The sequence below is a fragment of the Mchenga conophoros genome, linkage group LG22, assembly GCF_057382185.1.
Source record: "Mchenga conophoros isolate Kocher_MC1m ecotype Shallow Benthic linkage group LG22, M_conophoros_male_GT1.1, whole genome shotgun sequence".
NCBI lineage: Eukaryota > Metazoa > Chordata > Actinopteri > Cichliformes > Cichlidae > Mchenga > Mchenga conophoros.
The window spans coordinates 15,123,770-15,138,207 of record NC_140546.1 but is presented as its reverse complement, the minus strand read 5'-3'; the positions used below and the strand labels follow the sequence as shown (position 1 = coordinate 15,138,207).

At 44.6% G+C, this 14,438-nt stretch overlaps 1 protein-coding gene across 2 annotated transcripts; it reads left to right on the top strand.

The window, feature by feature from the left end:
* Positions 1–272: 272 nt before the first annotated feature.
* On the top strand, positions 273–13,210 carry efna1a (ephrin-A1a). 2 transcript variants are annotated; one of them, XM_085262356.1, is made up of 5 exons: positions 273–618; positions 11,562–11,857; positions 12,649–12,714; positions 12,828–12,923; positions 13,046–13,210. In XM_085262356.1, exons 1-5 carry the CDS (start codon positions 521–523, stop codon positions 13,168–13,170), a joined length of 681 nt encoding a protein of 226 aa, XP_085118482.1. In that variant the 5' UTR covers positions 273–520; the 3' UTR covers positions 13,171–13,210. The 2 variants fall into 2 exon arrangements, with proteins under 2 accessions (XP_085118482.1, XP_085118481.1); XM_085262355.1 differs by having other exon boundaries at positions 274–618; positions 13,043–13,210.
* The last annotated feature ends 1,228 nt before the right edge of the window (positions 13,211–14,438 follow it).

Genomic DNA, 14,438 nt, shown 5'->3' with positions numbered 1-14,438 from the left:
TTACACTTGAAGCATAATAAAGTTACGATTAAAAAATCTGGCATATAAATCACAGCAAACCCTCTGTGTGTTTACCCAGACACCCTGTACACGCCGGAGTGATGACACACACACACACACACACACACACACACACACACACACACACACACACACACAAACTTGCAGAGAAACCTGTGCAGCTCGCTTCTCTCGGACAGCCCTCTGATTGGTCTCCTCTGCCATAGGAGGCGTGACACGCGGAGGTGGGCGTTTCACAAAACCAACCTCCACTCAGCTCAACCTCTCATTCACTACGGATTTGTCGAGTAATCTCAGTCTCCCTTCACTTATTTTTTTTTTTATTCCTTTGCGAATATACAGAAATCTCTCTCAGATCTGCTGCGTGCGTTAAGTTTTTTAATTAACAGGTTCACGGATAAGCTTCCTTCGGTAAACTTTTAGGTGTTTTTTTTTTTTTTTTTGTGCACAACCTACCTGAGTTGTGTTCCGTCTCTGCACGCCTTCACTCCTCTCCACCATGGATTTGGTTTGGATTGTGGGCTTCGTTGGGAGCGTCTGCGCCTGGTTTGCTTCAGCGGAGCGGCACAGTGTCTACTGGAACAGCACAAACCCAAAGTAAATATGTTTTCCATTTTCTAATGTAGCGCACTTCGAATCGTCTTTGCGCACTCTTGTTTCTTAATCGGTTCTACAAACTGATTTACTTTTGGCATCAAACACACTTTTAACCGCATTTGCAGTGTTGGCAAAGCCGTTATCTTATATTCAGATGCACGCTGAATAGTTGCAGCTCATGTATATTCAGCGAGATGCCTGTGATGAGCGCCTGATAGAATCGACTGTCTGCTGTTGTCATGATAATGCGGGACAGTTAGGAGTATCTTCCCTCTTCGCCTCTTTCTGAGCTCTAACCTGTTATCGTGGTGTTGTTTACCTGTAATTCTTTGTTTAAACTGTCCAGATTTAATCCGTTTCGCAATCTGTGTAGCCTACCTACACAGCAGCATTAGTTACACCAGGTTATGCCATCTGTTTATCTTTCTGGGCTGATATTGAGGCAGTTAAATAGTTCACGCTTAGTAGGGAAGAGAGCTGCTTTAAATGTAAATGCGGGGGGAGTAGAGGAAACAGCGGGTTTCTGAGGTTTAGGACATTTAATCTTTGAATACTGCTTGTTTTATCTTGCCTGCATGTCAGCATGTGGATACAGTGTTTTGTATGTGCGTGTGCTTGCAGCAAACGTGTCAGTAAACTTCTCTTATGTCTGTATTCATGAGTTGCACTTCTACCCGGGTTTGGATACAATTTTTCCCTGGCAAGGGTTGTATTTTTCTTTTTCCCTGTTGATTTTTACAGGCTTGACTCACTGCAGAATGTGTTGAAAGCTCTGTTGCAATATCCTCCCCATCTGACACCGAGTCCTAACCTCTGAGTAGAGTGGGAGGTTGCCATATCTCCTAAATCAAGAGATATCACTTGGGTTCTTACGTGGCTGTCAGAGAGACATAGGGGTGTTCATATTTCAGGTGGTAAGACGAGTAATAATGGTGTATGACAGTGACAGAGGAGGTAACTTGAGGCCTGCCCAGTAGGTCACGCTGTGGGAGAGAGATAGATTGCTCAGGGAGGAGAAATTGGAGCTCAAATTGTCAGGGTTAGGGGCCATTTGGAGTAAGTGGGGGTCAATTAGAATTATGGTTGATGATGGCTGGGGTGACATGGCTCAGGGTACGAAGAGGGTTAGGTTTTCACTCCACAGATGAACCTCTACGTGCACCCCTACACAAACACACACACACACGATAGGGCAAGTACAAACAGGTACTCCTGGCAGGCAATCCCTCAATCACAAACCAGCATGTTCAGTCGCACCAAGTGACGCCGTCTGAATCAATCAGGGCTGGGCTTACACACTTTCCCTCTGGTGGGCAAACACATATTGTATATTCAAGCGTTCTTCCACACAAGTTTACGTTCAACCACTTTCTCCCTCCTCATTTCCCCTGTGGTTAAAACAGCAGTTGCTGTTCTCAGAAAGTCCGTAATTACAACGACAAAGCCTTTCACAGGAAATCAGAATGAAGTCCCAGATGGAAAGGCGTTCTGCTGTGTCCCTGCTGTGGAATGACAGTGATCATTCCCATATATATACTGATAATCCGTCTTTTTGCACTTGCTTTTTTTCCAGATGACTGTGCTAAATCTCTCCCTTTAGCTACTCTTAATCCTGTTTTCACAGAAAAAGCACGAGAGTTTTTATTTGGTGCTTTTCATCATTCACCGCAATCTCCCCTCCCCTTTGACCTGTTACTTGATAGCGTGTTTTCTTTTTGTTGGTCCGGGTTAATTGTTCCATCCAATTGGTCAGAGAGCCATCGTTAATCAAATTGATCTGAGAGTGATCGCTTTAGTCCATGTGGTATATACTCATTTCCTTTTTTCCCCATATGGGTGTGTTAAGGGATTTAGCAATACACACACACACACTTGCACAGTTTCCCTTCCTAACATGTTTGTGTGCACAGCTTGGGGCTTGCTGACTTCCAAAACTTCCAAGGTCATATCTGCCTGTACCTAAGGACTTTTTATGTTTCAGCACAACAAAATCTCCTACTGTGTGTGTTTGTGTTCGTGACCTTTTTGCTTGCTGGCATATTTGCGACCTTTGTTTCTGATTAGCAACAGTTTAATCACCAGCCAGGTTTGACTGCCAGAAAGAGGCTCACCAGCGTTCAGCTTTGGTCCCGGCATGCCAGCGTGTGTTTTTTGTAAAGGGAGTGTCTGCGCATAAGCTTACTCACATACACAGCATCGCCAGATTCAAGTGACTCACACGCTCTCATACACATTAACCCAGTCTCACACACACACACACACACGCGCGCTACACATTTGGGATTGATGTTGACATCGGCCCAGGAGCCCCCTGGACTCTACAACTTCGATGTGAGGCAATAATCTGCTCTTTCAGTGCTTCTTACTTCCTTTTCCCTTTTCCCTGTTGACAGAGCATGAGAGGACCACCACCTCCACCACCCCCACCTCCTCCTCTGCTTTGTACCTGTCTCTCCCTCTCTCTGGCACCTCCCTCCCCCTCTTCTTGGCCAGGTTCCCTCTGCAGCCTGGTTCTGTGGGCTCCGTGAATCTGTTAACCGTTTCATGGCACGCTCACACACACACACGTTTGATCTCAAAGAAGTCTTTTAACTAATCTCTTATAATTCTGAAGTGATTTTCAGAACAGCTGTTTGACATTGGGTTAGCTGCGTTTCCAAGTAGTTTCAGCTCACCGTTCCTTCGTTAAAATGAGCTTGCTTCCTGCTGGCTCACACGAAAGTTATTTAAGGTATGTTTCACCCGCATGAAGCATTTTCTCGGTTTTTATCCGGTCAATGTGGCTTTTTTGTGATGCTCCCCATACAAATTGGGGCTTGCTCTTCACGGTGGGCCACAGAAAGAGAATAGTAACTGGTGTGACTGATCGAGGGTCAGAGTTCGCTATGTGATGAAGTGGCACGGCCTCTATCAATCTGTCAGTCATTCTGTCACGTCGGTGGTCCCTGAATACTGGCTGCCACTCAGGCCAGCCCCTCTTCACACAGCCGTGGCTCTGCCTCTGGGAAACTCTTTCTTCCCTCTCCTGTCTTTTCGGTCCCCTTCACTCCTTCACCAGCTTTTATCTCAACTTTACAAGCTGTCCCTTTTCAGTCTATTATTTCCTCACCTCCAGCTCTGGTTCTCAGAGAAGGGGAGAAGGAGGGAAGCATGGTAAGAGGTGTGGAATTTTTTTTAAATTTTTTTTTTTATATATCATTCTTGGCACCCACAGCGAGCCGTCACAAGGCACTTTGCCCTTTCCTTCAGGGAAAAAGAACCCCCCCCCACTCACACATACACACACTTTGCACTTTACCTTTAAAGCTTCCTTCTTCTACTTCCTTAAGAAAGGCCACTCCACTCTTCCCAGCAAAACTGTTTTCGCTCTCCTTTCGGCCTTTTAACGTGCCCCTCTTGAACGTCTTGCTTAACAGTGGAAATGGTGGAGCCTGTCTGAGAGCTCAAGTTATTAAAGGAGAGAAATGAGAAGGAGAAAACACAGAAGTGTATGTGTAGGAGTAAGTAAAAGTGTCTGTGTGGGTGCATCCATGTTTGAGAGATGAAACATAAGACTGGCTAGTCCACTGGCGTGATTTGGTGCGGGCAATAGATATGAGATGCTTGCAGTTTCCAATTTAAATGAATAAAAATCTAGTTGTTTTTTTTTTATTCTTTCCTCATATACATCCAGAACACTTCACTTTTCAAATCCTAATCCATCTTTAACCCCCTGGAATACCCTTCCCCTCCCCCTTCCCTTTAGTTGGTCTCCATATTTCTCTCAAAGTGTCCGCCCCCCTCCCCTCTCACCACTCTTAATCTGGCTTTGTAATCTGTCTGGTGCATTCAATCTGGAAAAAAAATGCTGCCTCGTCAGGCAGATGGTAATCACCTCTTTTGGGTTCAGTGACCACTCAAGTGTGTTGATGATTCCCATCTTTACAGTCTGCAATCATAATAAAATTTTACCTCAGTGATCACATTGATAAGGTTCTTCTTTTCCTTCCAGCTCACTTGTTCTTGCAGAGTCAGAACAGGAGGGCTTGTTTTATTGACTGAGCTAGATAGTGAATCGGGCCAAAGGTTTTCACTTCCCGCAGGCGTGATGTTGGTGTTACTAAAGTCTGCACGCTGTCTGCTGTGTGTCTCCTGCGAAGTGTTGCGCTTCCTGGTTACGTTTTTCCCGGGAAAACAGCGTATCCTGTCTGCACAATAAACAATACATTTCTCACACACCAGCACACGCAAGGGTTTAAAGGTCTGGATAAAAGGAGCTGATTGAATTTCCCAGGCTCACATTAGAATGAACACATTTAGAGTAAATAACTGAGCAGGGATTAATTGTTTAATTAGGGTTTGTGTTCCAACTTTCAAGCCAAAAGGATGATTTGGGATCTTCCTCCTGTCCCCGCCCCGCTGTCAAATCGCTGCATGTCTCTATTTGGGATTCTCCTCTGATCAGTTTCACCTCGTTTGACCTCGGCCAGTGTTTCTGCCCTCTGCCCGTCCTCATGCTTCTTTCTTATCTACACACCAGACTTCCCCTGCACCTTCCCGCTATGCTGCTCCAATCTGCTCTGCTTTACAAGTGTTCAGTCCCAGACATAAAACCAAGGAGGAAGAAAAGCTCCATTAGTACACAGATTTATGATTATGTTGCAATTACAATTGCGAACAGACCTCGCACTCTCTTTATTAGATGTGTCTGAGCCAGAGATTATGTGTGTGTGCGTGCGTGTGTCCTTCAGACTTGTTTGTCAATTCCTGGTGGCATTCAGTGCACGATGTGTTTGATTGAGGAAGAATTGGCCAGAAAGAGTCGGATATTATCTTTGAAATGAACCATTGTGGTTGTTTTTGTTGTGTAAATATCAGCTATTGTGTAACTTTTTTGTTTTTCCTTCTTTTTTGGGCCTGTTTGTTAAAGGTCTAGATGTAGTGTGTAAACTTGTCTGCACAGCAACTATCGCCACCCCTGCAGGTCAGCTGTATTACCATAATTTCTACTTGACGTCATAAGCAAGAGCTACCATTTAATTAAAGGGGTTTTTGCCTGTACTCACATATTGTTAATTCTCACTGGAATTCATTAAGTTACAATCTGAGATTGTTTTTACAGGAGGAAAAAAAACATTAAACATGAAAATTTTATTTCATTGAAAAAAATCAATCTTGCAAAATCGATTTTCTTATACAGATATTTGCCTGCTGAGAAATGTGATGTCAGAGATGACCTTTCTGCTTTGGCCCTTATAAGATACAAATGGCTCAGGGGACAGTATAAGGCAGCTGGAAAGAGCATATGTATTCATCTAACCCTCCTTAGTGCAGTGGAGTCGGCCAATTATTTCTCTGCTGAACTTAAAGCTTTGTCTCTTCGCTGGGTGGCAAAAGGAGCTCAGCTAGGTCAGCAAAGCACGCCGGCAGAATGACCAATGAACCGGGCGGACAAAGGTTGAATGACAAGACCAGAGAAAGCTGATTGAGATGGATGGTGAAAAGTCACACGGTGCAAAGAATGAAGGCTGAAATATTATGTTAACGGGGTTGGATCATATTTGTTTCTATGATGACCCCTGCATACCCACATCACATTGTGCTTGGCTATGCAAACGGTGGGTCAGAGAGCTGCATAGTTGGAATACCACCAGAAAAGGCTGCGATTGGTTCAGCAGGTCTGAGTGGGGGGAGTGACAGAGTTGACACTAGGATCTGGTTTGCTTATTGAGTGTTGAGAGATAGACAGGGAGTGGGAAGGGTCGGCTGACGTTGATGGATGAATGGGTAGGTAGATGGATGAAACAAGAAGAATCCGAGCAATAACATTAAACAGTCCCGCTTAATCAGCTAAGTTTGGATCTGGAAAAAGCTTCACCTGTCATGGAGTCATGTGGTTTTGAGGGATTTATCTTGAAAAAAAGTACTCCCTTGTGTCCATTGTCTTTCAGCATTCTGTTACCACCTCTTGGTTCCCATTTTTGCACGGACACATTTGCACACACCCACACATATATAGCTATACATAGACAATGTGTCTTTTTTGAACTCCAAATCTTCAGTGAAAAGCCATAATACCCCTTCTCTATGTGAGAACAATAGATGTGGGAGTGGGGAAAAAAGCTCCACCCTGCCTGTCTCACCCCTTACTCTGTCCCCAGCCGTCATTCCCTGCTCTGGGCCTCGCTGTCCAGTCTAAGCCCCTGTATTAAGTAGGGTCTGGTGCTGATGAATGGACCTCAGTTCAGCCACTGCTCCACCCAATAATCCAGGCTTGGGCGAGCCAATTAGGTGGTCCCCACATTCCGGTTCAGTCATCCGTTGCGGAAAATAATCTTGTTTATGTGGTTAGGGTGACTGTATGAAGCTCTGAGAGACAGTGGGTTAAGAAGACAGGAACTCTTTTTGGAAGCTGTAGTGAGATCTGTGTAGTTTGTTCTACAATGACCTTTATGGACTTTAGAATAGATTTGAATGAATCTTTACAGAGATTAATTCCCATTATCCGTCTGTAGAATTTAAAATGCTTAAAGACCCTTCTTGCTGACTGTCCATGTAGAAAATTCTCTGCTGACTTGGCAAGTGTCCGACCTTTGATCTGCGCCGCAGCTTCTTCGCCTCAGAGCTCTGACATTCCACAGGGTGAGAGAGTACAGAGATGAGAGGGTGATGGATGGATGAAAGAAGGGGATAGAGGTAGACAAGAAAGCAAAATGCAGGCCAGAGAGATTAAAGAAGAGATTAGACTCCTGAAGTTTCCTGAAAAGGCTCCAATAAATTAGGAATTCCTTCTCAGAAGAGGAGGAAGAGTGGTAAGGAGCAACCTGTGACCACTTGGCATTCCCTCGCTATCATCTCTGTTCATTATTAGCATTTATTATCCACCTTATCGCCACTGAAACACACTCCCAGATTCCCCAGAGCACCAGAACAGCAACACACACACGCACACCTACTCAGACATAAACAATCCTTGACTTGAATGTATCAGGCTGAGACAGACACTTGCACACAATCCTTGTTGCATATCTGCCATAACTCCACAGATCATCCGTAAGTAGAGTATTACTCTGCTACTCCATGCTGAGTTTACTGAGGCTTCGAGTATCACTGGCATTAAAAGGCATCCTGGGAAAAAACAATGGGAATAAACCAAAACAGCCTTATTGACTCAGAGAGGGAGACAATCTGGAGGAGGGAAATAACAAGGGACACACACTGGGGAAGGCTGAAAGTGAGAGGATTTTGTTTGCTAAAGTGAAGGTGGCATGGTTTGACTTTGTTGTTAAACTGTGTGACACAGGGGCCAAAGCTCTCTTTGAAGTGAGTTACCACAATCAGTTAATTAAGCTGATGATGTGGAACGTTTCAGTGCTGAGGCGTTGGGGGGTGAACAAAAGGCAGCAGGATAATTAAAACTATTTGCCATTAATAAAAGGCACTAGCCAACATCCCCTGGTGCGTTTTCAGTGGCGGTTCTCCCTGCTAAGTGAAGCACTCCATCAGTGCGGGCACACTGTGAATAGAAACACTGTATGAAACGGTGGCATTGATAGAGCAACAGTAGCACTCACATAGAAACATTTACTGGGTGAGACTTCAAAAGCCATTCCCAATTCAAGCCCTTTGACCCACCCCCTTCGCCCACGTCTATTCATCCCCCCGCGCTCTCAAGCCTGCAGGGGCTGGGAAGTGGGGAGAGGGAGGACATAATTACCCCCTTCTAGGGCGACTTTAATACCCTTTTTTTGTGTTTTAATTGCACCCCCTTCAACCTCCTTTCTAATGAACACATTGGGACCATACTACAACCTGTTTGTAATCAGGACTAGAGGTCAGGGAGGGACTGGCTATAGGGAGTTTGTTAGTGTGCGCGTGTGTGTGTGCTCAGGGTGTGCAGTGGGCTGATAACTCTGTCAGGCAAAAGCAGAGAACAACGGTGTTTGTTCAATAGTGTTATCGATTCGCCTGGAATTGAAAGCGGCATGGGGAAAAAACACTTTAACAGCAATCTGGTAAACAGAGCATGGCAGGCAAACTGCAGATAAGCACTAAGCTGCCTGCTCCGTAGCAAAATTATAATTATTCCTCTCCCCACCGAAAGTTGGCTGGAACTTGTTGGCAAGATGGAAGTTTCATTGGTCCGCTAAAAAAGATGCTTGGTTTCTAATGGGCCCGTGTTTCTGGCTTATCTGGCCATCGGTATTGATGGCATGCAGTCAGGCAGAGAGAGGCAAAGGGATGGGGGAAGGGAGCCAGAGGGGTAGTAGGAGTCAGGGCCCACAGTTTGGAGCCACTGTGTCTATCCTTTTACCAAGGGGGTACCAGGGAGACCCCTGGCAACAAACAACAACACCAGCTAACGAGCGACTGGAGCCAGGGCCTGTGCACTTTGATTGTTAGTCACACATATGGACCTTGTCACACAAACACAAACTCCCCAAATGCTACTTGTTACATTTAAGGAGTGGGTGGAGGTGGAGGTGGTGGGTTGATAAAAGCCAGAATTCTCAAAGAAAAGCCTGTTTTAGGAAAGAAATGCCATCACTGGTGTCAGTTTAACACCCCACAGGCTTTTGGGAGCTCATAACTCCTTGAGATCTGTAGATCTGATTAAACAGCAGTCAGTTAGCTATCTCTCTTTAGGGTTAGTGTCGAAAGGCTGTCAAAATATGCGTATATTCGTTGCAAAAGCAACAAAACTCTATATTACACACACATTCGCCCTGTGTGTTGTAAAAATATTTAAGTCTGTCAAATTTCATCTACTCTCAGGGAACCCCTGGCGATCCAGAACAGTAGGAGACGGTAAACTGATAGGCATCGAGCTCAGTACCATGGGAGGAGATGTGTGTCTGCCTGTGTGGGTTCAGTGGGTGTAAATAGTAGGTAGCTACAGCTTTAGGTTGTTGATAGATGGGAATTACTGTGAAGTAAGTGTGATTTTGTGTGTGTGTGCATGCGTGTGTGTGTGTGTGTGTGTGTGTGTGTGTGTGTGTGTGTGTGTGTGTGTGTGTGTGTGTGTGTGTGTGTGTGTGTTGCTTGTGGTCAGCTACCGCTTCAGGCTGGTGATAGATGGCTTTGGCTGAGAAGAGAGCATTAGCTGTGAGCCGCCCCTGGAGCTTTCACTGAGTCAAGAGGATGGGGACAAAGCTGAAATACCTTCAGTGACAATTCCCTGGAGACAACCTCATAATATCTCTGATGGTATCCCCCTGAGGGCGAAGGACTCATGGACAGTTGAGATAAGGCCAAATGAAACTGCACCAAAGTATTCTAAATTGTTCTTTAAGTAGTCTAAGCTTTCTGCAGTAATCAGTGTTTATGTGCGCACATGTGAAGCAAACTAAAATGATGCTTTTTGTGTAAGTGCTTTTTTGAGCCAGCTCTAAGAGGAGCTGGGAAGTTTAGTTTACTTAAGGACCATAGTAAAAAGGGTGGAGAGGGTGGAAGAGTGAAGGGAGGGTTGAAGGGGGAGGCAGACAGTCTGACTGTCTCTATCTGTATTTGTAATGAGAGGGAGTGTGGTGGAAGACAGTTACAGACTGTCACCAGACTCATGTTGTATCTGTGCCTATCTATCTGACCCTAATGAGTGGGTTAAGACAACCCTGTTCTCAAAAAAAGCTGGGACGCGGTGTAAAATGTAAGCAAGAAGAGACAACAGTGATTTGTAAATCACCTGCATTTATTTAGAAAATGAATCAAGGCAACATATCGGATGTTGAAACTTGGGGCATTTATTGTTTTGTTTTTTTGAATTTGATGCCAACAACTCGCCTCGAACAAATTGTGGCAGGTGGGTCTTTACTGCTACCGCTGTCACGTATCATCTATGAAGTGTTGTAAGAGTTTTAGAGCTGAGGGATATCTGTGTTTTTGTACTATTCTCAAATTCAGCTGCTCAACAATTTGGGGCCTCCTTTGCCATTTTTTTTTTTTCAAAATGCGGTGACCAGGCCGAACTGCAATCTAGCCAATTTACCCCTCCTCAGCCCCCTAATTTTTTTTTACTACTGAGCTATGCTGCTGGAATATGTACACAATGTGGTTTTTCTTGCTGAAATCAGCTAGAGCATTCATGAAAAGGAACATGGGAGCACATGTTTCTTTAAAAGCTCTGTTTATTGTTCAGCCATGATGGCGCTTTGCTAGATGTTTAGGTTACCCCTGCTGTGTGCACTAAGACACCATCAGACCATCACAGATGCTGACTTTTGAAGTGTGTCCTGAAACAAGTGAGGAGATGCAACAGCCATAATTTCTTAAATCATTAAGATTGGTTCAGAAATTCCACTTTGCCTTAGTCCGTCTTATCCTGTGGCAGATGCTTTTGCCATTTCCTTTTGCTACCCCAGTTATAGTTTGTCTATCCTGTATGTTGTATGTGACCTTTATTTATATTCTTGTCTCTATCGCTCGCAAACTCAGGTGTGTTTCCACTTTTTCTGTCATTATGCATTCTGCTGCTCTACCTGTGTGTATGTTTGTGTGTGCATGTAGCCTGCAGATGTCAATACTCATCTCCTGTGTTGACGGGCTAACTGACTACTAATGTTTCTCGGTAAACATCATTCAACTCCAGGGAGACACGGGATCAATGTGCACTCGTTGCTAACTCTCAGCACAGCAGCATCAGCTACACTGGCCTCCCGTTCATCCATATTTATGGGCGTGTCCTCTGCAGATCACTTTTTCCCCTTATCGCGTTTTCCTTCTTCGTTCCACCTGAACACGCATATACATCCTCTCATACAAACATTCTTTCTTTCTTTTGCTCTATATCTCCCATTCCTAGACCTAACAGTCTTTCCTCTGATTTCCCTGTTGAATACCGGCGTGTAGCCGATCAATATATAATCAGAGGTTTTGAGGCTTATATTTATTACTGCTCCGATGCTATAAGCACGGTTATCAGTCTCCTGCCACTTGAGTAACCTGCGTCCTCTCCCTCATCCCGACAGGTTTCAGCGGGTCGACTATGCTGTGGAGGTGAAGCTTAATGACTACCTGGACATCGTCTGCCCCCATTACCCGCAGGGTGAGGTGCCATCGATGGATGCTGAGCGATACGTGCTCTACATGGTGGAGCGGGAGGACTACGACAACTGCAAGCCGCAGTCGTATGACCAGATGCGCTGGGAGTGCAGTCATCCATTTGCCCCTCACGCTCCTGAGAAGTTCTCTGAAAAATTCCAGCGTTTTACTCCTTTCACCCTGGGAAAGGAGTTTCGCCAAGGAGAGAGCTACTACTATATCTGTAAGTGTCACGGATCCTGTCCTAGTTCCTAGTTAAACTCATTTTCTAATAACACAGGGAGCATGCAGCCAAGATAAATGTGCTTGGAACTACATGCCAACTCTTCAAATTGACAGCGTTTTCCTGTTCAACATATTAGCTTTTGGATGTTTGCATGACACAAAGTCAGTCATAGAAATGTGGTACTTATGTAATGATGACTAGATGCTAAACACTAATGCTAAGCGATCCTTAAAGTTATCCTAATTCATGCTAAAATAAACATGGACGTCTTTTTGAGACATTTCACTTGGAAAAAAATCTTTTAATCTTAAGGTCATTGCAGCTTGTTGCCTGGAAATGATAAAAAAAACTTCATGTCAATCCATCTAATTATCCCTGATTCACAGAAATCTTATTTTTGCAACAAAGTGTGACCTGGGTGGCGTTTGCATGTTTGTGTACCAGGTGTGATAAGCTGCAGCTCAGTGGCCAGCTCTTTGAAAACTGGGGCGCTGGCTCACTTTGCCAAGTTTTATGCAATACTAGCCTTGCTGTAAACTGACCACAAAGCACAGGCAATGTTGTCACCCTGGCCATGGTTGTAATTAGATAAACGGCAGGACAAGACACACTCTGCCTGATCACAGATGGCTTCCCAGGGCTTTGTACCGTTGTTTTTCTGTTGCCAAGGGTTTGTATGTCAGTGTTTGTATGCGCGTGTGCATTAAGGTGGATTAAGGGGCCAAGAGAGGATAAGTGTATTAGTAAGGATGTTAACGCCTGTTTTGTTTCTTTCTTCTTCCCTGCAGCCAAACCTTTGCACCACCATGGCCAAGAGTGCCTGAGGCTGAGGGTGGACGTCATAGCTGCAGATGGTAAGTTTTTGACCACCCTCTTGGATGAAAGGAAAGCAGTACAGTCACCTCTTAACAGTCGTGTTTTAGGCTATTGCAAGACAGAATGATTGATGGCCTTTTTTTTTTTCCAGGCTCTCAAGAGGCCAGAGTGGCTAAAGGGGGCACAGGTGGGACTGCAGTTGGAGCCGGTGGCGGGGTTCACAACCCATCCAACGGTCTGCCTGCAGGTATGTAGCCCAACCCCGTGTCCTATCTAATTATCCCTGACCCTAAAACAATCCAGGTACATTTGGGGTTTATGTAAATTTATGGTACTAATGTGTTTTCTTTGTCTCCTGTCCTCAAGCAGATGACCCGGTGGTTATCCTGCCAGATGTTCAGAAGAGTGTACGGACAAACTCCGCAGCGGCAGCTACATCCCTCTCAATCCTCTCAGTGCTAGTCCCATTTTCGTTACTGTTTTTGTTGCACTGAGAATACATAAAAAGGATTTCTGTTGGCAGACTTTTTTTTGGGGGGGGGGGGGATATTTTTGGGGTTTTTTTTTCAGAGACTACAATGAAGACAGTCCGTGGGGTTGAAAACCACTGACTTAAAAAAACAAAACATGCCCAGTGCTGGCCGCAGGGAGAGACTTTTGAAGCTTGCAGAGTACAGATGGACTCGCTTGCACAACATGTGCTGAGCAACTTTGAGCGTTTGAGACAAGTACTTGTGCTTTGTCTTATTATTTTTTTGTCCAAAAGATGACAGTATTTTTCTGGAAAGACTAAGCTCTCCTTGATTTGTGCTATTTGGGGCTCCCCCATCAAACCGACCGCTCTGGAGGAATTCCTGCAAGAGAGAAGAAAGAAGTTGAAGAGGAACCTGAAGTGGCTGAAGGACAATCAGGAGCTACGACACCAAGTTAACCAACTTTGAATTTTATACTGACATGGGGGACAGGGAGTCAGCATTTAAAGAAACAAGAAAGGAAGAAAATAAAAAGTAATCTCAAGCCTTTTGAGCCAAAGATCAGTCATCTCTCCAACTTGTACACTATTCCACCCTGAGTACTGCGTACTATTTGTTGTATTGTTATTGTAGCGGTATTGCGTGACCTTGCTGTCCCAGGTGATTGCGTTCTCTTAATGTAGCATTAACAGACACAAAAGTTGTTCTCATGACCACCATTCCTTCGCAGACCATGTGCTTATATACTGTAGCACTAATACTGCACATCAACATACACTCCATTTAAAACAGTGCTTAATCCAAACACACACACACACACACACACACACACACAATCATCAGACGCTCTGTAACACATGGAAACACTACGTTGAATCATGTTACGTGTACATTCTGTGAAGATAATTTATAACATTTGCAGCTGAGACGTTTTACTGTATATACCATGTGCTCACAAAATGAAATGTTTACTGTTGCCGATGGGGAGGGCCCCCGGTGGAGGTAGTATTTGTGTGAAAGGCAATATGTGCGCGTTTAATTGAGAACAGGAGAATGTGTGTAAGCTGTGCAGCGTTTGATTGAAAGCGTGTTGAGACAAATGTTGTTGGTTTTTTTCTGCCAAAAGAAACACTGAGATGTTGTGTGAACCGCAGAGAGGCTGGACTTCTCTGTTTGTCGCCTTGAAATGGTTAAAACTGTCTGACACAAGGAGCTGGTATTAAATCTTTCTTTTTTAGCGCAGGACTCACCCCTGTGTGTCATGGTGCTTTCCACCCCGACTGGAAAAC